Source organism: Leuciscus leuciscus (genome assembly GCF_965113295.1).
Source record: "Leuciscus leuciscus genome assembly, chromosome: 1".
Taxonomy (NCBI): domain Eukaryota; kingdom Metazoa; phylum Chordata; class Actinopteri; order Cypriniformes; family Leuciscidae; genus Leuciscus; species Leuciscus leuciscus.
The window spans coordinates 46,373,204-46,400,251 of NC_138725.1; the positions used below are offsets into that span (position 1 = coordinate 46,373,204).

The 27,048-nt window shown below is 38.7% G+C and overlaps 1 protein-coding gene and 1 long non-coding RNA gene across 4 annotated transcripts in view; one reads left to right on the plus strand and one right to left on the minus strand.

Moving 5' to 3' along the window:
• The first annotated feature begins 1,675 nt into the window (after positions 1-1,675).
• The window catches only part of smurf1 (SMAD specific E3 ubiquitin protein ligase 1), a 38,556-nt gene continuing 13,183 nt past the window's right edge, over positions 1,676-27,048 (plus strand). For all 3 annotated transcript variants that reach the window (XM_082189340.1, XM_082189341.1, XM_082189342.1), the window contains exons 1-4: positions 1,676-1,959; positions 24,248-24,286; positions 26,608-26,716; positions 26,882-27,015. In XM_082189340.1, coding sequence (XP_082045466.1) covers positions 1,905-1,959; positions 24,248-24,286; positions 26,608-26,716; positions 26,882-27,015 — 337 coding nt within the window. In that variant the 5' untranslated portion in view covers positions 1,676-1,904. The remainder of the gene's footprint in view (positions 1,960-24,247; positions 24,287-26,607; positions 26,717-26,881; positions 27,016-27,048) is intronic.
• On the minus strand, positions 9,554-10,796 carry LOC309513973. The gene is made up of 2 exons (XR_014211578.1): positions 10,041-10,796; positions 9,554-9,899 (listed from the first exon to the last, which is right to left on the minus strand). It is a non-coding gene; the product is annotated as an uncharacterized lncRNA (long non-coding RNA).

Here is a 27,048-nt window from a genome sequence, read left to right on the forward strand (position 1 = left end):
ATTGTCATAACATTATTATTGAGAAACCCTTTGATGCAACAAATATGTTAAAAGGGCAAACAATATATAAACACTTAGAAGAAAAGTTATTGAACCTTAAAGGGTTCTTTCAGGTATATAACATTTTAGGGGTTCCCATCATGGGATCATTTTATGGATTTAGTTTTAATTCATTCATTTTATAAAATATTGGGTAATGTTATAAAATATTTTATGTAAATATAAAAGAAAATATTAAGACTTAAGCATCTTGTAAACATACTTTACTACACTGTAAAAAAAAAGTCGCTGACTTAAAAAGTCACTGAAAAACTGACTTAAAAAATGAGTTGAATCTTGTAACTTGATAAGATGAAAATTGCTTAACTTATTTTTATGAGTTAAAGCAATGTAAAACATATGTTGTCATAACTTTTCATATAATTTTACTGAGTAAAATTTTAAATAAACCGAAACATAAAAGTAAGTATTATGCAATAATTTAAGTTTTAAGGCATGAAGGGTTCTTTAAAATTGAATCATAAATTTTTTGGTTAACCATTGAACCTTTTCTAAGAGAGTTGTTATTAGTTTCAATAGTTTTAATTGGTCCATAGTCACATTGAATTTTCAAAATGAGCAATATTATGATCAATATATCTGCATGAGCAGAGATGAGCTCTAAAAGTGTCAAGCCATAATTACATGACGTCCTAAATAATTTATCAGTACATTGGAATGTGTCCATTAATTTAACATTTTCATTTTTGAATTCTGCATCAAACCACATTGCATCACACAAAGAACTGATTAATTGCATTAGTATTTGTTTCCATTTTAATGAGTCTTCAGATCAAATACATTTCATTCTAATGCCAAGAGCACAATGCCTTTCTTCTCATTAAAGTGGTGACGGATAGAAAAGGGCCAGTGTGTGGCCTGCCTCCCTCATTAGCCTGCTGTTTATGTGTGGATTGGCTTTTCTTCTGCACAACACTATTAAATGGCTCTATTGTTTCCAGTTGCTAATGTCCTTGAATTCAGTCCTTTCCCCTATTGCTCAGACCAACCTTATTTGCTTCTACCACATGACAACTATCAAGCGACAATAGGAATCATGCAAATTTAATGTAAATCATCATCTGGTTAGCCTATTTATTACAAGCGACAACAACAACCTCTATCTATCTATCTATCTATGGGGTTATCTATCTATCTATCTATCTATCTATCTATCTATCTATCTATCTATCTATCTATCTATCTATCTATCTATCTATCTGTGGGTTATCTATCTATCTATCTATCTATCTATCTATCTATCTATCTGTCTGTGGGTTATCTATCTATCTATCTATCTATCTATCTATCTATCTATCTATCTATCTATCTATCTATCTATCTATCTATCTATCTATCTATCTATCTATCTATCTATCTATCTATCTGTCTGTCTGTCTGTCTGTCTGTCTGTCTATTAATATATATATATATATATAAAATAAAATACAAATTAAAATACTTTTAATGACATCAGCCAACGTACATTTTTTCATGAAGTAATTCAGCTTTGGACAACATCAAAACGCACATGACATGACTAATATCCTTTTACATCCCACAATGTACTGCCAGCGCCAGACGGAAGAGCGAGCGCGCGCACGCCCAAGCGCGAGTACGTGCACGTTCCGCTGTACTAACGTGATGTCAGAACGCCGTTGAGCTCAAAAAAATGTTAGCCTGTGTTGTTAAGTCTGAAAGCTACAGGGGATTTGCCAGACGGAAATAATACCGTTTTATCGCATAGAAACACATGCACAACCCACATATTAGCGTAGCGCGTTTTTATACGTTTTTATATCCGCTTGAAGCGAGCGTCTTGGGTTTATCCTGAGAGAAAGTTCGTTGGTTATTTTGTGGGAGTGATGTCGAATCCTGGGACTCGAAGGAACGGGTCAAGCATCAAAATCCGACTGACAGGTAAAACGACTACAAATAAGCTCCTTTATCGTTTTAATTTAATCTTTACGGAGTTAATGATCATTTCATACTTCTAGTCAGGTTATTATCGCTGTGTGTTTGTCGCTCATGTGTGTGTGGAAGGCTAAGCGACCGACTATCCTGCTAGCTTCTGCTGGGGCGAGTTGCAGCAGTCTGGCTCTTCATGCTAAACGCATGCTAAGACGATAAGCAGTTCTTTATTTCATCAACATCTCTATAAACAGCACAATAGTCCGTGGACATGCTTTATTTTCACTTATGTGAACGTTATCAGCCGAAAGCAGCTCCCCGTGGATGGTTTGTTAGGTTGGATTAGTCATAAATCAGCTGAGTGTATACCGGATGAAGGAAGCAGAGGCAGCTGTTTTCTCGGTTCCCCTCATCTGGATGGCTGTGTCTCCGTTATATATTAAGATATTAAGACTTATGTGTGGCAGACTGTTCGTTAATATTTTGTGTTGTGTCTTGCTTATTATATTCGCTCACTGAAGCAAGTTAACAAAGGGTTACAGTGCTTGATATTTCTATGCTTGTCGCTGCTATACCGTTTCACAATGCGCTGATGGGGTTTTCTTGGGAAGGAATTTTTTTCCCCTACTCTTTTGAAATCACTCCTTGCTTGGAAATGAACAGGATATGATTGATGCATACTGATCTCTATGATATCATCACAGACATAGTGACAGTGCCCTGAAGGATTGGATTTACAATTGCCTCTGTAAACCAAATCTACTGTTGACATATCAGTGCCTTTTAAAGTGTCTGTGGAATAGAAAGATTAGAACGATCGCAAAAGTACATGATTATGTGCTTTGTATCACATTATAGACTTAGCAGGGACAAGGATAGAGGATACTCATTTTTATATTTTTTATATCTTTGGACACACTTTACAATAAGGTCCTATTAGTTGATGTTAGTTTATGCATTAACTACCATTACCTAACAATGAGCAATATGTTTGTTACAGTGTTATTTATTAATATTTGTTCATGTTATTTAACAAATACCAATCGGTTAATGTAAGTTAATGTTAGCTCAAGTCCATTAACGGATATATTTTAATGGTGTATTAGTAGATGCTGAAATTAACATTAACTAAGATTAATAAATGCTTTATAAGTATTCTTAATGTAGTTAGTTTATTTTAATTAATGTAGTTAACTAATGCTAAATGGAATTGTGAAGTGTTACTGCTTTTTTCCTGTCTTTCCGGTTGACCGTTGATGTGTGCCACTAGAACAAGTGGATTATATCAGCATGTTGTCATTTAAATGTGAGAAAGTTAGAATTTTAGTTGGACATAATGTTTTTTTTGTTTTGTTTTGGGGTTTTATTTTCATTGCACATGACCCCATTTTTATCTGACAGAACTATTTTGACATCAAACATACAATGAACTACTTTGATGGAGGTGATGATGACACCATATAAAGACATTGTTCCCGCACAAACAAGATAGCTCTGAATGAGCTGCTCTTTATTTTACGCAGATGTGTTTGTGTCTCACAACATCTCCTCTGTGACCACTTGAGAGTTTGTTTGTGGAAGAGATGTCCACAGCAGAGGTGGATAGCTTTGGGGCCGCAGACAAACCCAGCGCCTCCAGCTGTGCTGCTCTCCCCCCTGGGCCCATGAAAGGAATTCTAATTGGACAAGGAATGTCTGTCTCATGAAACAATGAGTGTTGAATCTCTTCAATGGCTGCTTCACTGTTTAGTCTCGCAGGGCGTTTAAGTCCAGAGGATTTGGGTAATCAAAAAAAGCTTGCAAGATTTGTATCTGATGGTATCAGTCGATTCAGCAGTGCTCCCTTTAGGCGTTTGGGTGAGAGAACATTATTTTTCTGTTTTATTCCAAGCAAAATAATGCTTGTGTTTGCTGGTATGTTTTCAGTTGTTTCACATAAACTGATATCGTTTAGTTTGTGTAAATGAGAAGGAACTGCATCTAATCTTGTTTCTAGGCTAACTAAACATTTAGGAAGTCAGGGAATTGTAATGAATTTAATGATTCTGCTTCTGATTCCTTTGAATGATTCGAGGTCTTCAACGATTTCTTTAAAGGGATAGTTCATGACATGTACTTGCATTCATGTTGCTCCAACCCTTGTCTTTCCTTCATGTGTGAAACATAAAATATATTTTGAGAAATGTCAATGGGCTCCAGTGTAGTTTGGTTCCCACTCTAGAAAGTCATACATGTAGAAAGTTTGAAACGACATGAAAATTCTTCATTATTGTTTTTGGGTGGACTATCCCTTTATTAATTGCATTAGCACTTTTTGTATATACATTTTTGTGTGTGTGTGTGTGTGTGTGTCTGTTCAAGCACAAGAACATGCAGAAGATAAATCAATTTGCTGTTTGAGAATGGTGTGCTGGAATGGTTTAAAATCACTTGAATGTGTAAATTGGCAAGAAAAAAACATGTGGAAATGATACATTTTCACTTTATAATAGTTCAACTTTGCAATTAATCCATGAATTAGGCTACATTCGTGCCGAACCGTGGGGCCTGGTCCGTACGGATCACAGATCAACTACAATCCATTTAACCCCTATCCATTTAACAGTGTGTTGCCAAATGAGATCATTTCAGATTTCAGCAGAACAGATATTGGTGAATACACTTCATGCTATTCTTGAAATGAATGCTATTCTTGCAATTTGTGCAATTTCTAATATGAATATTCACAGCCTCTTTACTGGTGGCACATAGGTGCAGTCCTTCCAAATTGGCCCCAACTTCAGGCTATAGTGGAATACTAAAAACAAAAGAAAAGAAAAACAAACAATATTGTGGTAACATATTAACACACAACTCATGACATGTTTAACTTCATAAAGGCTTATGCACGACCAATCAGTAACAATGAAGTCTCATGAGCCTTATGTGCAACATAACACTGACAGTTCTTGGTTCACGAGGTTCAGTGCGATATGGTACATGAGTCAGATTATTTCAGTATAGACAAAATAACTGGTTCTTGTACCTAACCCCACGTGCTAGCCTAAAAAGTGATCTTTCGTCAATAATGGTTCAAAAAAATTTTTTTTGTCAACTTGCATCACCTTTTTTACACAAAGATTCCTGGTAGTTTTGCAGTGTAATAGCTTTATGCCATCTGACAAGTGTTGACAATCAACACTTTCACACTAGAGTCTAGAAAGCTTTGACGTCAGTTTGCTTTTTGTGACTTTATCAGCAATGGCTCATAGACAGTAAGTCGTTGTGCCTGAGGAAGACAATGCAGTGATCAGATCAAGTTCCTTGAACAAATTTTTTTTATAAATTTTTTTAGTCCTCCTCGCTGACACGTTTTTCAATACATTGAAATATATAGCGTTATGTTTAATGGCCTACAGGAAATTCAGGAAATTTAATTTGACTTTATTCTGAAGTTCTATTTTTTTTTTTTTTGTCAATTTTGCATCTGTTAATTGTAGTTTTGCACTAGTTTTCTATTTGTTACTTTCCTTCTTTCAGTCTATTAGTATGTCCGTCTTTCTTTGGGTTCATGTTTCACACAACAGGAAGTGAGGTGTGGCTTCTGAGATATCTTCTTTAAGCGATCGACTGATAGTGGAGGATATTTTTGTTGATTTTTACGCTCAGTAATACATAGCCTATTTTGTGTTATGTGTTCAGTAATTGATATGCAGAACCACATTTTAATTACGTATTTCTACGTTTTAACACAAGTAAATAATTATTAGACCACAACAATAAAAACATACATTTGTTAATGTCATGTTTTGTCACAGTGAATAGTCTGAATTAAAGAACCTGGTGTCAGATTGAGTTGAGTAGCCTCATTATATCCTTCAGAAATTTTATTAGAGGGATAAAAAGAGGGGCAGAAATCTGTAAATATTTGTCATCGTTGAAGCATGCACTTCTTGCTGGGTTTTTTTGGCTCGCTCAGAAGTTATTGCCTTCATCATGGTCAGGGATGGAAATTAGCACCCGCCACCAGCCAAATGCGGGTGATTTTGTGTTGTGGCGGGTAAACTCGCTTCACCTACCGGCCACCGTGGCGGGTAAATAAAAATATACTGTTTCACACAGACGGCGGACACTTTTAGAGGACATAAGTGTACGCTGAAATAAAGTCTTTCACCTCAGAAAAACGGACTTTCTTGTCCTGTCACGTCAGCCGTTATCCTGTGCTCGGAGCGCACACTCTTCAATTGCACGCGCAAATGCGGCGGCGCGCGCTGTGTATCGCCTCACTGCATATAAAGTGCACAAGAAACTACGAGCATGCAACGCCGTTACGTTGTAAATTACACAAAATAAAAGTAATGCAGGTATGATTTTCATTCTGTTCACCAGGAGCAGTTTCCATGGTTCATTAACAGTTATTGTTAATATTGTGTATTCACCATGGCAACTGTCGTTTCCATATTAACCCCAAAAATGCCACTTTATTTTTCTTTGTGTTATTTTTAATATTTTTAAATGACTCTAGTGGCTCATACCAACATTGTATTAACAAAAACTAGTTTGGGACTGCTATTTAATAGCTTTAGCATAGGCCTAATGTTTATTTATTAGTACTAGTCTTTACTATTAGTCATATTCTTACAATTTATGTTAAGTAAAGGGGGACAGTACTTGTGTGTGTGGAAATAGCCGGTTTCAATAAAACTACTTGTGACATGTCATATTTGGCTTTGACTTTGACTGAACATTTGCTCTCACTTTGCGGAAAAAATATCGGGATATATATCGTATATCGATATTCAGCCTAAATAATCGGGATATGACTTTTGGTCCATATCGCCCAGCCCTAGTTTCATTGTTGGGACTAAAAACCTAAAACTGGAAGCCATAAAAGACCACGAATCATTCAAATGCCACATCCAGGTAAAAAAGAGAAATATATATAAGAGAGAAAGAGAAAATGTCAGTATTTCATTGAGACTTGAGATTAAATAAACTGCTTAAGTATTGTAGATCTTGTAGTATTAATTTTCACATGCAGTTACACATTGTCGGTTAAAAACAAGAAAGTGGCTGGTAAAAACATTGAGTGGCTGGTAGATTTTGAAATCCACCAGCCACAGTGGCCGGTGGACAAAAAAGTTAATTTCCATCCCTGATATGGTTACAGAGTAATCGGGGAGAAATGCAAGTTTCTTATTTTTTCATTGTTGTTTCCTCATTACTTGGAAAGGTCTTTGCTGATAATGCCCTGAGAAAGTACTTGACTTCACATGTTTTCTACTGTGTTTCACCCTGAAGGGATTGTGGATTAGTTGGGTTGTTTGGTTTTTATTGTTGTGTTAATGAATAAGGCAGTCTGAATGCAACTGTAAAAAATGCAAAACATTACAGGGTCCTTGATTTGTATTCTGCTTCTATTATAACTTCTTTCACTGCTGCTGTTACTTATAAACACACTCACACACACATGGGGATAGTAAACTTTGAGGCCATGAACATTCAGGCTTCAAAAAATGTTTGCTTGTTACTGCAAAACAGCTGTGTTTAACTTGTGGTGTTTGTGAGACTCTGTTGTATACTTCCAAAAACTGTAAAGCTACCAGGTGATTTGGCAAAGCTGTTCCTTAAAGTCTCTATAGATTAAAGGATGTGTTGGTGCTTACACAATTAGAATTTTTTTTTAACCAGACCCCAGGTGTGTTGTTCAAGCCGATCTAAATACATAGTTGAACAATTACTCATTATTAAATGCTAGATCTTTTTAAGTCTTGTTTTAAACGAGTGGTTCTCGACCCTGGTCCAAAACTGATTTTTTGTGTGTGCATATAATTCAGCTGTTTTTATATGTTCTGAATCTGATATGTATCTAATAAGCCTAAAGACTCCGGTTTATCAGATTCTTGTCACAATTTTTCATCAATCATTTGTCCAAGCAAAGTATAGGCCTAGCTAATTCTGATGTTACAAGATGTCAAACATTTCTGAAATTTCATTACATTTTGCAGTGAGAAGAAATTAAAAGAAAAGAGCATGAATAAACACAAACACCGTCCGGAAGTGCGATCACTAGCTGCGTTTACATGGACAATTATAATCGGATTGACGGCTCAATCGGACTAAAAAATCTGTCCGATTGAGCTCGATCCGAATGAAATTTCGATCGGATTGAAAGGGGTGGTTTATTAATTGCTTAATCACTTATTTATTGGTTAATAATTGCATTATTGTGATGTTTTGTCATTTCTTTAACATATTTCTAACACTGCTTCTTGGCAGGTCATTAATGTAAGCACAGTCATTTATGTCTTAAGTGAATATAAACAGATGGCACAAAAATGGGAACTGTGTGCATTTAGTCCTGCTGTGTAAATGCAGCCCATGTTTGCCTGTTATGTTGGCTTGATGTGCGTACTTTAGAGTAGACACTATGAATGATTAATGAAACATCCCTCTCCATAATATTTTGTCCAATAGTGTGTGTTTTGTTTCTTTGTTTGTTTTCTGCTCTGTGTACGAAGTATCTGCATGGCATGGCCAGGCATCAGGCACAAGAAGCAGCGTGAAAAGTGACTTACTGCCCCTTGTGCCTGTGCTAGAACCAGAGGGCTGGACACTGGGGAATCCTGCTAATTCATTAAGAAGCACTTGCAGCGGTCTGCTGTTATCGTTTTTGTGTCACGTGGTGTCTGCTTGCCTGTTTCCTCTCTCTCTTTTACCCTGTTCCTTATCTTTTTCTCTCCCTGTCCTCCCGCACACTTGCACGTGAGTGTTTCATGTTCATGGTTGTGTAGGTATGTGGAGCATGTGGCCTCTCAGACATTCCTGTGCATGATATTGATGTGAAGTCCAGCTGGGGGTTTGTTGGGGATACTGTTTATTCGGACCGTTTGCAGCACTGTAAACTGACACTATTGATCAGAGCCAGGCCGTCACCCGTCCTGTGTAAATAAGTGCCTCTAAGCACTGGGAATGAAAGCAACTGATAGTTTTTATACAGAGGAAATGCGCTTGAGCTTGTGTTTGTTTGCTTTTAGTGATTATCTGCTAGTATTCCTCACCTGTAAGCGAAACCTGCTGCAAAAGAAATGGGTGTTTTCATGCCACATAATTTGTATAATGTAAACTTTTTAACTATTGAAATTATTTGCAAAAAGCTAGAAGCTGCACAATTTATTGTTAAAACATCGCGATCTTGATTCAGTCACCCAGAAGATCTCTTTCCTAAATGACAACGATTCGTCTGTGTCTATTAAACCTTTACAAAATCACACTGGGACATTCAAATCTGCGTTGGTACTGTTTCACAAACATCTTTTTAACCACACAGTATCAGTATTTCAGTACTGTCTGGTATAGAAGTGTATAGTTCAGATATAAACACTGATGTCTACGGAAGCAATCAAAATAGAGCAAATCACCTTTTGAACGATGAATGCTTCAAATGACAATTGTATCGATCACCTATACCAGTGATTACTACTAAAGACAAGTGACTGTTAAATAATGTCATTGTACATTTTACAATTTGTCATTGAATCGTTCAAGAGATTCGTTCAAAAATGCTGATTCATCCAGTAATGAAACAAGTGAAGTATTTATGAGTGAGCCATTGAATAATTCATTTTTAAAAAATAATTAATTCAGATTAATTAAACATTTTAAATAGACTTCAGCCATTAACATTTAGTCAGAACCTCTAGTAAATGACATGTTATTTTGTTTAGTTGTCTGGTCAGAATCATGGGAGAATTGTGATCTCTGTTCGAAACAAACAAATCGTGACACACATATGGGAGGCTTGGGAAGCTTTAGTTCCAAAAGGTTGAGAACCTCTGCAATAAGGGGGAAAAAAACGTGGATATCGTTCACATATAAGTCTTATTGCAAAACATTTCATTGAAGCTGAATACCATGAACAAAAATCAACAGGCTATAAAGAACAATTACACACAGAACTTTTGCCTAGGCTATGCTTTAAAAATACCATAGCAAAAACAACTAGCCTAACTAATATACATTATAAGCATTATTAAAGAGAAGTAAACACTCAGTAATTAAAAAAGAACAAATAAAGAATTTAGTAATTGCACAAATAAATACAACTGAACATATATGATCGAAATAAACAGTGTTTTAAGATGTTCAGGTATTCAGGTACAAAAACTGTAATCAAATGTAAATAGTTAGTTATTCAAAAGGAAAGTTTATTTGTGGCGGTCAATCCATATAGGGGAAACACTGGGATTGTAGCGGTATACCAGTTTGGCGATAGATCACGGTATGAACATGAACACGTATGATTATTATATCCACGGTATTGATAAAAACAAATCAGATGGAGAATCTAACCTGCGCATAAGCAACTTCTTTCCACTTGACTGCTTAGAGACTCAACTTGCTCCAACCACACACGTACAGCGGAGAAAATGTCAGAGACCGAGGCTGTTATCTCTAATCTTTATCCCCCCCGTTGAAAAAGAAGTTAAAATGTGCAGTTTGGGAATAATTTGCATATAGAAAAAACAAATGTGTGGTTGTCCTCAAGGATCGATATCCAGCTTGCAGAAAATGTGGATGCAAAGTGGCTGCAAAAGGAGGAAACGCATACGTATGTATTGTAAAATTCGGACCAACATTTTGTTTGTATATTACAAGCACAATAATAAAATTGTGTATAGACTAATAATAATTATGATGATTATTATTATTGTTGTTAATTTTTTTTTGACAAAATAAGAAATTTCTATTACAATAACATTTTCATTATTAAAAATGTTAAATATTGTATTTAAGAATAAACATAACAATATAATCATGATAATATTTATATTTTACAAAACTTATTTTACGAAAAACTTCAGGCAGTGTTAGGCTATGTTCACACTTAGCGTCTTTTTTCAAACTGCCAGCGTCTGTTCTACATTATAACCCTATGGAGTAAACCGTTTTTTCAAAAAAGTCCTGAGCGCTTTTTTAGACGCCACCGCCGGCGTCTTTTTCTGCAGCTCAGAGCGTCTTTTTAAGTTGAAAAAAGTTCAACTTTTCTGAAAAGAACGCCCTACGTCAAGCGCCTTTTTGACAGCTGACCAATGACAAGCGAGTAGCGAGACCTGTCGTTTCCATAACAACAAGAACAACTGTCTGTCGTGCACCCACAAACGTCTTTGTGAACCGACATTCTCCTCCCCGGTAACTTCAAAAGCCAACGCAAGAGCCAACTTTCTCTTTCTCGACATTTTTTGCATCACACAGCACTAGGCTACTGTTGCAGCTCTTGTTATAGCAGCCCGGTCTCACCCCAAAACGTCATATACTTACGGCGCTGATCCACTTGTCCGTGCGACACTTCTGTCGCGCCGCGCTCCACTATATTCCTATGGGTGACGTCAAGCGACTTTGTCGCGCCCGCAAAGCATTCCGGGAAGGCGGCGCTTCATTTGAAAAAATGCTGCGCGTCAAAAAGCTGGCTGATGCCCATCTTTATGCAAATGAATTCCGTCAGACGCGACGCGTCTATCCAATAGAAGTAGAGCATATGGAGACGGAGGGAAGTCTCTCGCAGGTCCTCTGTTCTGATACGCTACATTTCCCGCTGGGTCAAAACCACGCCCATAGCGGTAAACCCCCATCAACGTACCAATGTGGGGAGGCGTCGCGACACCACGCGACAGTCGTGTCGGACAAGTGGATCAAGCCGCCTTTCCACTGCAAACGACAAACGACAGCCGTCGGACCGGAAGTCATTCATTTCCTATGGAGAGACGTACGGGAGCTGCGGGGAGTTCCGATCATATGCGTATGCGGAAATTTCGGATCCGATTTGAGCTTCGGATGCGTTGAAATATCTGAACTTCTGCGGCTAGACCGTATGCGACCGGTCGACCGGATGTGATGTATTCTAATCAAAACTATGAGCGCGAAGCTTGAATTACCAATATTTTAATACTTTAATGTAAACGCTATTCCTGCAAAATGACGGTTATTAATAATTATGGCTGAAAAAAATATTTGTATCATATTAAAGGTGAACTAAGTAACTTTTTTTACCTTAACCCTCTGGGGACCAAAAACGCGCCCGCGCGTTTTGCTCGTTTTTTTTTTTTAGCAATGAAAATAAACACTAAATGCTCTGTTAATTTTGATCTTTCATTTTCGTGTAATACATCAATCGATCCTGTTCAGTTTCTATTTTTTTTCTGTATACTCACAATAAAAATAAAGTGTTTTGCTTTTTGACAAATAAAGAAAAATTAACATGATGCGATTTCTGCCTTCTCTCTGTCAGTAAACTCCCGTTTGAAACGCGTTCGAAAATTATCTATAACTCCGCGAAAATTCAGTCAAACAGGCAAACAGACCCACGGGCATAAAGCTTGAGATCGCATCTTTTAAATGAAGTCATTTATATAAAAAACAAATATTCTTAGTTTCTGTAATCTGTATACAAAGAGAGCGACTCCAGTCGACCTCATTACGAGATGATTCACAGTAATGTGACCACTCCCCGGAGAGCGCGTGCTTTTCAAATGCAAATTCCGAGAACCATTTCAGATCTGTGAAACGCCCACATCAGCTGTAAACAAAGCGCGTCGCGAGTGAGACATTATAGCCTTTATGGAGAAAAGTTTCCACAGTGCTGATGAGGAGAAATATCTCCTGATATGAGCAGCAGATCGCGCTGAGGAGTGAGGTAGGCTGTTTTCTTTTCTCAAGTGTGGAATAACGTTATGGAATAACGTTAGTGTAGGCCTATGTAAACCGCAAAAAGATGAATCGCATTTCTATAATATGACTCGCGTTTCTGTGAGATGAATGAAGGGTACATATTTGTAAAGAGTGTTTAGCCTAAATATGAATCGCGCGTCTGTGTGTGAAAGAATAAACTGCTTTGCTATAGCCTACTGAGATGAGTAAAATCGAATGGAATATGTTGAAATAAAATGTATTTGTATAAGCAACGTAAATGAACATTTATATGCCCTGATATTTCAATAAAACAACGTTAGTCAGGGGTTAGTCACACTATTTTTGTCAAAAATAAAGTCATAGACTAAGATGTTAGATGTTCCATTGTTGGCTATATTCAAACTAATGAATACATATGATAAAATGTAGGCCTATAATCTTTTTTTTCTTTCTTTTTTTTTTTTTACAAAGAAAGAGTACACTTGAAATATTGTTGAAATTGTAATTATTGTTGTAATTGTAAATTTTTTTATAAAATAGCTAAACATATTTACAAGATAGATGTAAGCGAAATCTTAAATGGTCAATATAAGTATTCTTCTAAATACATTGTCCTTGCATTGTGGCTCAGTCAGTGTCACACCTGAATGAATGGCTATTCAGAGTCATTATGCAGAGTGGGTGGGACATCCCAGGTGTAAACTACTCCTTCACGCCCCCCTCGCATATTGGCTTTCCAAGCAAAACCTGTTTTACACCATTTAAATCAATGTATTTTTTTTTGTGAACGATAAAGCAAGACTATTTTCACATAATTTTGAAGCCAGTACTCAAAGGTACAACATCAATTAGACAAAAGTCTTGTGGACACATATTTAATATGTGTTTTGTGGTCTTAATTCAGCCACTTTCATTTTTATTTTTTCCAATAACCACGCATAAACATTATTCTCTTAAAAATACAAACATCTACATACACATTGCTCGCATATTTTGGTAGCCCTGTTTGTGCTATATAGAGTGATTTTACACCTTTGCCATTAACATGTTTATAAATAACTGAAAAAAGCACAAATTTCAAGGCATGTCAGAACATCTCAAGGGCTCCAAAAACACCTTGGTCCCCAGAGGGTTAACTGAACAGCTTCGGAGTCATTGGAATGGTTATATGACTTATTTCGGGTTGAATGGTGGTCGTTTCGCACCCCCCTGGTGCCCGTGAGCGGAAAATACGCACTTGCAACTTTGAGCCGGCGGGCCGCCGGCCGCTGCGTCAGGAAGTCTCGCGTGATATCAGGTCTCGCGATGTAAACAATTGCTTTACGGCCAAAAGAAATCTGCTAAAATGCTGTCATTATTGCGCTCCCTCACGCTGTCCGAACCCGAATGAAGAAGACGTTTTAAAGAACGTCCCATCTGCTTTGATGTCGTTGATCTATAGCCTCTGGTGTCTGAGAATCACCAACGAGTTTTTACGACAGTGTTGTCAAATATCTATTCCGAAGCTGTGGGGGGAGCTCTAGAGAGAAACCTGCGAGCAAAAAGCGAGAATACAGCGAAGAAGTCCCGAAGCTACTGAGTGCTGCTTTAAATCAATATTTATATTGATTAGCTCTATAAAATCGACTGTTTTTTATATATAAGATGTATTGAGGGTCATTTGTTTTGTGTGGATATATTCATGCATGCATTACATTCATTAAAATCATTAATTTGACCATTGTGAATAGCCGAGGGTAACGGTTGCATCACGACCAATTTCAAAGTTCCGTGCGACTGACACCAGGGGGCGAAATGCAACAATCGAATGCGAATGTCGTGCGCAGTGGAAAGGTGGCTTGCAGCGCCGTTACGCGTCTTGACCATGCGTCAACATACGACGAAAAGGGTACCCCTTTAACGTCAATATGAGACGCAGACAGAAGCGCACCAGCAGCGCCTCCTAGCGGTACCCTAACGCATACCTAAACCTACCCATGACCCGAATCGTCACATATGGACGTTATGGGGGTACCCTTTTCGTCGTATGTTGACGCATGGTCAAGACGCGTCAGTATATGCGCCAGCCACAAAAGACGCGCTCGGCTGCTATTTGTAACCGAACGCTGCCAGCGTTTTTTTTTGCTAAAAAAACGCCGTTGTCAACTTTTTCTTGTCAAAAAAGACGCTAAGTGTGAACATAAGTTTGTTTTTGTTTTTTTTACCCAAAATAGGATGGAGTGAGCATTAGTGAGCGATAAACATACTTTTGTTCCATTCATACTGGAAGTCAGAGGGCGCCCTCGAGCGGAAACTCCACATTTGCCTCAGAGAAGTGATATAATGACGTTTTCAGGAAATCCATATGAAGCTAACGCTGTAGCTGAATAAAAAGATGATAGGAACGTTTTGATTAAACATGAAGACAATATATTGTGTATTTGAGTTCTTCAAGCCGCCTTGGGTATTTTCATAATCATAAAGTGTATTTATAATGCAATGCTAATCGACATAGACTTTATCACTTTATAGAATACTGTAAAATAATATATTGTGTGCTTCATTCTGTGATAAGAAGCCACATCAGCTCACAAAGGGACATTTCAAACACTTGTTTTAAACGTTGTGTTTTGATGGACAACGGGTTTATGAACGCTTCGCATTACAAGTTTAGGAAAATGTTGGACGCATGTTGCTTTTTCAAATGCACGTTATAAGAGACTCAAACTCGCAGACCCCTAACTTTTTAACGATTGTGTAACTTCTAAAGTCTATGTCTGTTTAATGTATTTTATGTATTCTACATTGTTACATTTATCATGTTTAAACCATGTGGCAATGTTAAAGTGCCGTTTCATGGACATTTTGTCCACACCAAACAACATAAATGCTATAGTGGTTTGAGTCATATGTGGTGAACTGTTGAACCACTGTTCTGAACTCAAGTTTTTTTGTTATGTATTTGTGATGTTTATGCACTTGAAGTCACACGTTTAACCTTGTGTGTTACGATAGTCTCGCCCTTATGTAAAACACTACACCTTGAACTGAAGAGTCATGAAGGTGAGAATAATTAGTGTGAGACTTTGTATTATGGTCACTCGGTCTGGCAACCTTTACCTCTGGCATCTTTTGACCTCTATTATGTGATCTTTATTACTGGGTTAATTGTTAACTAAAGCAATGACTGCAGTATTTCAAGATGTAACCTAGGACAGTAAGTTTATTTGTTGCTCACCCCTTTCAAGACAAGTGTGAGTTCAGACTAGAGATATGCATAATTGGTTTATGGTCAAATACATAAGACACGATGATAACTTGACACAATGTCTTACATTGATAATGTTGTATAATGCTGATACTAATAATAATTTTATGAATAATAAGTTATACAAATAATAATGTCATGATACCAAAGTGTTGCATTGGCTGTGGAGATGAGGTTTTAAAGAGGATGAATTTGGGGACACTAGTTCTCAGAGAAGATTTTAGCATGACAGGAGGGGTGTGCGATTATTAACACAAAATTTGGTTGGTAATAATTAGACAATATTTTGCTGAGTGTTTTGTGCTGGTACCATGACTGGATTAGGCCTGTCGTGGACAGCTGACTCAAAAGTTTTTTTTTCTTTTTTCTTCAGGAGTGATATTTTAGCCTGGCTCCGCCCTCCTACGTATTTCTGCTCAATTTTCCTTTTCCTTCAGTACTCCGTCTGGGTTTGCGGTGTATTCGTGGGTTTTCTCCGGCCAAATTTTTACTGGTCCAATCAGCAAACAGAGGGAGTGGCTGAGAACGATGACGTTGAGGTCGTGCGCTAGTTTGAGTTGTAGGGTTACGTCACGACCAAACGTTAGCGATTGGTTATGGCAGATCCAATAGTTTTAAACTTCAACAGAGTACCCGCCTTCGAGGAAGTTAATGCTTGTCAATGGAGAGTGGCCAGACTCTCTGTACAAATGAAATGTACTAGAGTCTTAAATTGATTTCCAGGGCATTTTACCTAGTGCAATTTTTAACCTTGTCAAATTGTGCTTTGTCATTTTTACATTTAATCAAATTGAATTAGAATATTAAGACACTATAGGATTTTATCAATCAAATGAACACAACAATAAAACACTTCTTTAAAACAAAAATTGCAGTATAATTGCAGATTATTAAATGCACATTACACTATTTAATGATGAGGTCTCTAAATTCATCCCCTTTAAAGCCCAGACCCTAAAAAATAAGAAAGAAAACTAGATAAACTAGTCAAACTCATTAATTCACAAACCTTTCCTGATCCATTCCTATACCTTCTAAGCTCAAAGAAATAGAAATTGCCGTGCATATTTTATCACAGCTTGCTAGTAATGGTGGAAAGATTTGTAAGAAATGCAAACCTCTAAGCTGTCAGATTTGCCTCTTTTATCTACTTCTGTTTTATGTCCTGACAAAACAACCTTATCTCTACAAATATAAAGAGTCGTGCAGCTTGTTGCCCTGATAAAATGTGACATGGTAGGTCTCTGTGTCCGTGTGTGTGAGACTGCATTGTGGTCAAGCTGCAGACAGTGCTGTGTAATACAGTGCAGTAAGTCTGTGGGGCCTCCAGACAGGATGAAGAGCTCATATGGTGATTTTAGCCTCCCTCAGCAGCCTGGCCGGCTCCCACGCGCCTCGTCTGGATTTAGGTTACTGAACAGCACCCAGGGGTCACACAGCCACCTCCCCCAGGTTACTGCCGGACACACATATTGCAGAAGGACACGTTCTTTCAGCTGTTGTAAACAAGAAACTCTAAATGCAGGGATTATTTTAGCCTGTCAGTCTTTAAGACTGTACTTTTCAGTATAATGTTTCTCACGCTCTGACGCGGCGAATAAGTAGGCCAGGTCGATATTAGGGTGGTTTTTTTTGTTTTTTTGGTAGAAGAAATCCTCTTGTCTCTGTACGGGGCAGATGCTTGGATGACAATTGACCAAGGGCCGACATAAATACCCTGTTTCTTTTCAACCTTGATTCCTGCCGGTCCTCTCTGTGTGAGTTGAGTGCACTCTGGAACCAATTAGCTTTCTCATTGCAGACCAGACCCGGTTTGAAGATTCTTTAAAAGCATAATCATCATCATTGCGTGTTGTATTTGAGGACTTCTGATGGTGTCAGACAAGCTGTCAAGTGCGCAGACAGGCGGACATCTGTCGGCATTGTTGCCATAAGGTTGCAGTCTCTTTGGTGTTGGCTCAGTGCTGTGATTAATACACCACACACAAGATTCAGGATGTCCTCCTCCTCCAGTCACTCCTGACTGAGTGCATTTCTCTCATTCCTCTGTATTGTGCTTTAAACCACTCATTCCCCCAAGGTATGACTCCGGTTTCCCTTCGTTTCTGTGCCCGGTGACTCAGTGATGGGGAAGTCTGTCCGCCTGTCCACATCTTTGTGCTTCTTACCAGGAGAGCTTGGCGGATCCAATGTGGAAGTCAGAGTGGCTGACCTACTGTATTTTTGCCCAAGGAAATGCCTTGTCTCTTCATGCACATGAGGAGGTTTAGCATTCCAGTTTACCCTCTTGGCTGACAAGTCATTTGTATGAGGTTGGATGGGGATATATTTTTAAAGGCCTCTGGCATTCTGATCGACCTAACAAAATGGCTTCCCACAGTTTAATCTTCAGCACAGAGCGAGGATTTGGCAGTGGAAAGTGGGAGAAAGAGAAACAAAGAACCAGGAAGGAGGGTGGAGGATATCTCCGGAAAAGCTCATGGATATTTTATTCGTGCTGGGGGCCCAACGTCTTGTGTTTCAACCCTGCATATGGTAGGGCTTTGCATGAGTGTGTGCAACACAGTCTTTCTCATATCCCTCCAGCCCTCACACCACTGTAACTCAAACCTAAGCTGTGAATGGGAGTGTCACCTCTGATTCTGGCAGGAAATGAGTCGAGTAGGCCACATTCTTCTACCCCTGCCTGGTTCTTCATTTCAAAATTAGTCTGGTTCATAACTCAATTACAGTGATGGCTTGTGTATGTCAATACTAGGGCTGAGCGATTAATAGTAAAATCGTAATCGTAACGTGGCTTAGTGCGTTATATTTACATTCATCTGCTGTGTGTTGCAGAGTGAATTGCGGCATTGTGCATGTGCATATATGCAGACGTGCAGCTCTTAAAGGGATAGTTCACTTTGAAATTAATTTTTGGTATGTTTTAGCTTACCTCAAGGGCATCCAAGATGTAGGTGTCTTTTTTTCCGCAGTAGTTTCAATTTTGATATTTTTAGGTCAAACCGTTCAGTCATATAATGCAGGTCTATGGTTACTGTCTCAAAGAGCATGCACAGAGTCCAAATTAAAACAATTCCCCGTCTTCCAAATTAAACAATTCCCCATCGTAAGTACACGTTGATGGCCTAAGACACGAAACGAGCAGTTTGTGTGAGAAAACGAACAGTATTTATATCGTTTTTACCTCTTATACGCAGACATGTCCGAGTGATCTGAACTGACGTGTACGCAGACTGGTGCATAGATATATACACTAGATGTCGCCTTAAAGACATTCGTTCCAATGAACTGCCGTAGACAAGGCGACATCTAGTGTGTATATATCTATGCACCAGTCTGCGCACACGTCAGATCAGATCACTTGGACATGGCTGCGTATAAGAGGTAAAAACGATATAAATACTGTTCGTTTTCTCACACAAACCGCTCGTTTCGTGTCTTAGGCCATCAATGTGTACTTACGATGGGGAATTGTTTAATTTGGACGACGGGGAATTGTTTTAATTTGGACTCTGTGCTTGTGTTTTGAGATAATGACCATAGACCTGCATTATATGACTGTCAGACAGGAACGGTTTGACCTAAAAATTGAAAAATTGAAACTACTGTGGAAAAAAAGACACCTACATCTTGGATGCCCTTGAGGTAAGCTAAAACATACCAAAAATTAATTTCAAAGTGAACTATCCCTTTAAGTGTTTTTTGTCGAAAGCTAGGTTTGCTCCAAAGTCACCATGACAATTTTTGTCTTGTATTGTTATGGAATATTGCAGGTTTTTTATTATAAATGATTTATCCATGCACATTTTTTAAATATAAAAAAAAACCTCCCTCCTCCTCCTCCTCCTCTGATGTGTTTACTGGCGTGAGGGCAGGGCAACCTGTCTCTTATATAAGTGAGCAACATCCGGATGGACTTTGTGTGTGAATTTTTTTTTTTTTAAATCACAATTCTTTTCAGAAAAGAAACCACAATTCGTCAGTACAAAAAAGTGCATGATTAGAATGAAAAAATGGCATCTTTTTATCTCCTTACATCAAGTTCATAATATTGTTCTTCAGTAGTCTGTTGTTTTATGTAAATTCTTTTTTGTTCAGACACTGAGCTGAACCTTTTCCAAGCCTTTTTCAGAGAATGCTGAGAAAATTGTCATCAGACTCCAATGCGTCAAAAGCGAGTGAGCTTCTGCACTGAAACCCACGTTAAATAGAGAAGGAGATCACACTTCCTCTCTTCTCGCTATGCACCTGCCTTGCATTCTCCACCCCTGCTCACTGGATGCTTTACTCATATTGAAGAAATACAGAGATAAATAACCATTGGTTCATATTCTGGTGAGTTACACCATTGCATGTCAGCTTTACGGTGCCCCCCTCCCCACCCCCAAGCTTTAACCTCATATGTCAGCAAACTACTTGCCTTGCAAACAGCTGCAGAACCCGCCAGAGACTCATTCCCATCTACTGAGTAATGTTCCTTTGGTTGCACACGTGTTCTTTTGCTAATTAACTATGTGAACTGTCTAATGGCTTGTGAACTAGCTCCGCCATTACGTCAGGTAAAGCAGTGCTTTTATATTAAAGTCAGGAAATAAGTGGGTGGGAAACCAAGAATAGAGCCTCTTCTGTCTCCCATGCACCCACCCTCATCAGTCACTACACCAGCTGTCCTAATGCAAGGTATTGAGGATACTCTGCACTGACTAGCAGAGATGATGAACTGTCTGGTTTTGAGTTGGGGTTTTAAATGGGCAACTCAGTACCAGATTTGTTTGTCATGCACAATTGAATTTCGATGGCTTCATGCTCTTGCTAGTCAATAATTCACTTTAGAAACTTTCAGTCAGCTCCTCTGACCATGTCCTTATTACAAGCAAACTGTATTTAATGTAGTCTGGCAAATTTTTTCTTTTTCCTTGTGTAGTGTTTGAGGATGCATTTCACACAGCCTGCCCTCGGCCTAATTTGGCTACCAGGCGTCTATCAGCGGATCCCTAATATATCCACTGATAGACGGATCCGCTGATAGACGCCTGTTTTCAAATGCTCCTGTGTGTATCTGTGTAAGCGCTCTTCGAAGACAACATGTTTTTGAAGCGTTGATCAATGTAGCCAATCATAGACATATATGTTGAGCGCGTCAGTACAATGGCCAATCAGAGACATAAATGTTAAGCTTGTGCACACAACGGCCAATCAGAGGTGTTTTAAGAATCCGTTCTACAGAACTCAAAATGCTAGAGGGAAATCACATCTGGTATCGTCACATTGTTTAAATTTCAGTACTGACTTGTACCGAAGTCGATACTTTTGACAACACTAATTGACCTATAGGACTTTACAAACACACTTTTCGAGCTCCTAATCCACTGTAATGAAATGGTTAAGACGATGGATGATCTCCCATCTCTGATAACACCATACCAGACTGTTTGGCCTCCTATCAAAGGGCTTAATGAAAGTGCATGGGCAGTTCTGTTTGTACAGCTCCGGGCAGTTCTCCACGCTCAGCACTGGGCAAATAACACCCTCCGAACTCACCGCTTTTACGTGTGCGGCGGGGTTGTTTGTCAGTTTGTGCAGCTGGGCTGCAGTAATTCTGAAGTGTTGTGCATGTTTGTGCTGCCAGTCACTCATCCTATGATTAGGCAGCAGTTAGAGCAACAGGAAAAACCCTCTTTAAAGGACCCACTCCAGTGTGTACCGTTCATGAGCTTTTCGGGAGCTCTGCCAGTGTTTGAGAATGGCACTCATGTGTTTTCCTGTTAGTAATTGTCATGTGATCGGTCACACAGTGTCATTTTGAGGTTTTTGGCACGGTGGATTGTTCAGGATTTAAAATCAATGTTTAAATGTTAGCGCTCATTATTTTCTCAAATAAGTGACTGATTAATAGTTGCCACCTATAACTATGCATTTTCATTTCATTTGATCAAATAAATGCAGCCTTGGCGAGTGACTTTTACAAACATTATAAACCTTTGCTGACGCCTGAACGGTAAGTAAATAGGATAAATAGATACCTATTGATTTGCAGCTGTAAAAAATTGGCTAAAAGTCATTGGTTACATTTGACATTTGCACTCAATAATTAATGGAAAAAATATCCATCTGCTGGGCTGAGCCCATAAAATCCTGTTGTGATGTAATTTCTTTAAATGGAGGGGATGTTATTGTTACAGCCCTGACTGCCGGTGATAAAAGTTGTCTGACAGCAAAGTTTCTGCCTCCGTTCCTCCTTTGTTTCCATGGCTACAGATGTGGAAAGCTCCTAAAGGGAAGCTAGGGTGGTGAAGCTTTGAAATATCTGCTGCATGTATATTTGATTACTCTGTGACTGCTGTAGCTGAAGCTCTGCCACTCCTAAGGGATCTGCCTCAGCTCCGTCATACCTGCGGACTTTGATCTGAGCCTCTTATGCAGCGCGGCACCTCCACTTGGGTTATTGGTTGCCACAGTAACCGTTATTGGGAGGTGATGGACAGCCTGGAGGCTGAAGACGTGATGGACTATGGAACCACCCTCCCCCACTCTCTCCTTCTCTCCCTGTGAATGCCGAGATGAATTTCACAGCTAATGAGGCAGTGCCCTCCCCAAGTCATGGAGCTGTGTGTGGGTGCTAACAGAGGTATGCTGTTTGGCTCTTCTGTCCACAGCGATGAATTTCCAGCTCTCTGACCTTTTGAAGATCCTTTCCTCTTGGCTCATTATTAGGGCATAAACTATACCAAGCATTAGGGCAGCATGAAACCTCAGCGTAGACCAATTAGTGGCTGATCTTGCATGACTCCTGTTCTGCAGGAACTGGCTGCATTTCCTCCTTTTCAGCCTGTTTCTTCATCACTGTATTGTCAGTTGGATTTCAATAAATAAACTTCTGCAATGACACCGATAATACATAAAAAATAAAGGAAGCAAGTATGTTTTGTTGTCTTTACTTTGCTTCTTTTTTCTGGGATCCCGATTTTAACAGAAACACTGGCAAGCTTTTCTGTGATGTGCGAACTGGGATTGAGGAAAGATACTTCTGTTGTCATCAGCAGGATCCAGCCATAAATTTTTTGTGCTTCACATGCAGCGTTTTTTCATTGTGCCTTTACAGCACTTAAAGGCATAGTAAACCCAAAAAGTACTCATCATTCACGTGTGTCATTTCAAAACTGAATGACTTTCATTCTTCTGCAGAACTCAAAAGGAGATATTTCAGCTGTTTTGTCCATATAATGAAAGTCAAAACGACATTGAACCCCACTGACTTTTGTTGTGTGTGGACATGGGCATTTTCCAAAATATCTCTATTTTTGTTCTGCAGAAAATGACAATTCTCATTTTTGACTGAACTGTCCTTTTAACTGTTCGCCTATGTAATAATTACACCAACATTATTGAACAATGCAATATAAGTGATTGCACTTAAAAGGTTTTTCAGCACTGTAGCACAGCTGTCAGATAAATGTTTTTAGGTAATCGTGTAAACCGATGAAAGGGACAGTTTGCAGCCGTTCTAATGTTTTAGCGTTCATAAATTGGACAAAATTGTTTGCAATGTCATGTGTTGAGCGGCATTCATTTGTACTGTTCCTGTTCTGACAGCACGCACAAATTAGTCATGGGAGGAAAAAAACCTCTTTAGAGTTAGAACACAGCCTTACTCTGTTTGTCCAGCAACACACTCAAACCACACAATTCAGAATCAACCATTGTCAAGCTGCACTGCATATGATTCCTCACTTGTTTCCTGTTGTGCTGTGACTGCAGTGCAGTATTGGCTTTTACACTCTGCTACTAGCACTTTGCACTGATATGCTCATTTTTCTTGTCTAAAATGATGCAGGTCATTGGTTTCCTATTACTTTGTCCATTGTGTATACAGTGCATTTTTGATAAGATGAATATTGCTGACCAGACCTGCTCCCTCTCACACCACGGCGTGTCAAACATGAGCTGACACCAAACTTCTTCACAAATGCTGCTTCTCTCAAGTGTGCCAAATCCCATTGAAAAGCATCAAATCACATTTCAGCCTTAAACAGAATGACCTTTTGATATTTTCACATTAGGTGAAGGCTAGCAAAGAAAAGAAAAACTTTCAGGCAGACGCTTAAGCTTTACGTATTCAGGGAAAAGCTGTGGATTTGGGGTGCTGTGTGTGTGATGGTGTTTTTTTTATGTTTATTATATATTTTTTCCCCTCTTGGGGTACTAGAGGAAAGGGATCCTGATCATGTCAGTTAGTTTGTGGAATGAGGCCCTTCAGATAAAGGCTGTTTTCAGAGCAGATTTACATGCATCAGATTTTATCCAAATTCATACATAACAGAGCAAGTGGTGCATCTGTTGATATATCTGACTAATTTGATGTTTTTTGTTTTCTTTCAGTATTATGTGCCAAGAATCTGGCAAAGAAAGACTTCTTCCGTAAGTATAACTCATTTCACCTCCTTATTCATTATTTTCATCCTTTGTGTACCTTAAAAATGTGTTTACTTTAAAATGTTTCATTTTACTGCCCCTCATTCACTTCAGACCTGCAAGAGGAAAGATTTTGAATAATATGCTGGGTGCTATTTTCCATGTTATTACAATAAATTGGGCTTTCTATCCTTAAAAAATGGGCAGAAATGCTTCTTAGAAGAAGTCCATGAGAATTGAATTTTCGGAAGGCAATCTGTTAACTTTGTGAGAGAGAAATACTGCTGCAAAATCATTCAAATCAATTTTGTGAACTGGACCAACCATTTCATTGAAAATGTCCATCTCAAAGAACAATTCACTTTGCAAATAGGACTACTTCTCTCTTTAACTTTCATAAATGTGCCAAGGAGAGTTTGAGTGGATTATCAGTGAATTATCACTTAAATTTGGGTCTGTTTCCCAAACAAAGCTATCACATTATTTCAGAAGACTTGAAATGTAGAGCATGCATTGTAACCACTTCAGTTAATGCATACATTTGCTTTTATTTTGGAGTTTGACAGCTCCAGTCCTCATTCACTTTCACTGTAAATTCACATTTATATTGAAAAGATTTGCCAGGATATTCTTCAAATTCACTTTTTTGTTTCACATAAAGTCAAAGGAGTTTGGAATGTCAAGTATGTGACTAAATTTTGCTTTTGGGTGAACTTTTACTCGACTTCAAATCCTTCGCATTCGCAGAAATGGCTTTATAGGAACTGTTTGTGATTCTGTAGCGCTGGAACATTAGAGCCTCTCTCTCCTGTAAGAGCCGCCCACTGGCTGCTTTTATCACTGGGGGAATTCACATCCTCATTCAGTGGCTCCTCATCAGATTCCACCCACTACAACATGAGCACACTTCACTGTTCTGGAGCCTGGGCTCTCGATCCCAGCTGTTCTGACTGACAGGGTTGTTTGCCCCACTGGCCTCGTCATTGTGTGTCCCACATATTATTCAAATGTCTGGTGTGCGTCATTCATAGATCCTGTTTCTGTGCCATGGCCATTATGCTTCTCGTATAACAAAAGGCCACATGACAACGTATGACGAAGACAGGCAAAACAAGGCCAATTGTACCCTGGTAATTATACAGTGAATTATTAGTATTTATGTTTTACAACAGATGCAGCATGTATTTTTCAGTAGTCTTTTTCTCCGAACTCAAATAATTTCAGTTAAAAGACATATTATCACGCCACCAAATGAACGGTTCACAGATCATGTGACTTTCAGTTACACCAAGCAAAATGCATTGCCAAGTCTATAACTAAGCAACACAATACAGGACTAAAATTATTAGAAATGTGACATGAAAATAAACATTCACAACAGTAATTTAAATATAATTGCAGTTGGCGATAAACTGGAAAATGAGTGTTGATATGCACTTTTAGCAGATTTCATCTAACCCATGATGTAATGTTTGCGAAGAAATTACTCTTTTGAGCTGGTTGTTTTAATAAATCAGTCAAGCACCTTCACGAATCAGTCTCATACTAAGTTTTCAGTATGAATAGTCTAACATCTAACTAAGAAACATCGAAATACAGTAAATAATCATGTAACTTTACACTTTTATACTACTTTTTGCTGCAGACTATGAATACACCCAGGCAAACATATTTGATATTTTGAGCTGATTTTAGAACACATTGATTTCATTTGCCACACATCTCCTAACAACGAGGTACATGCTTCTGCGTGAGTTGTTCATTCAAGTTGTTCATCTTAGTTTATATAACTTAGCTGGAAACATTTTTTATATCATGCAGTTGTGGCCTAATGGTTAAAGAGTCGGACTTGTAACCCGAAGGTCGCTGGTTCGAGTCTCAGTACTGGCAGGAAATGTAGTTGGAGAGAGAATGAACAGCGCTCTCTACCACCCTCATTACCTGCAACTGAGGTGCCCTTGTGCCCCCAATTGCTCCCCGGGGCGCCCCAGCAAAAATGGCTGCCCACTGCATCCGGGTGTGTGTTCAATACTCATTGGTATGTGTGTGTGCACTTGGATGGGTGAAATGCAGAGCATAAATTCCGAGTATGCGAAACCATACTTGGCTATACGCCACGTCACCTTTTTGGTCTAGGACTCTGGAGGGGAAAAAAAAATCAAAATATTTGCAGTCTATCTAAATTCTTGGAGCTGTCATTGTGGAAGCTGCTTAGCTGTCCAGATTGTACATACTCTTTCAGAGGGCAGAGTGAGGACAGTGTGTGACGGCCGAGTTTGTCCTCTGTTGTTTATTTGTATTCCTGCCACACTGTCGTTCTGCTGCAGGGTTGCCTGATCCTTTCGCCAAAGTGGTGGTGGATGGCTCGGGTCAATGCCACTCTACAGACACGGTCAAAAGCACATTGGACCCCAAGTGGAATCAGCATTACGACTTGTGAGCAAATTTTCTTACTAACGGCAGATTTTCTTTTAATGTTCTTAGTGGTATTCATGATGTTGTGCAGTTTCAGTCATTTAGTTAATCTTTAAAATAATGTTAGCTAGTTATTTGAAACAGAAGTTCACTGGAGGAACTTGCTAAATGGAGTTTTTTCCGCAGGTATATTGGGAAGACAGACTCAATCACCATTAGTGTATGGAACCATAAGAAGATCCATAAGAAGCAGGGGGCAGGTTTCTTAGGCTGTGTTCGGCTCCTGTCCAACGCCATCAGCAGACTAAAAGACACAGGCTGTGAGTTTGACACTTTTTATAGCCAGCCGTAAT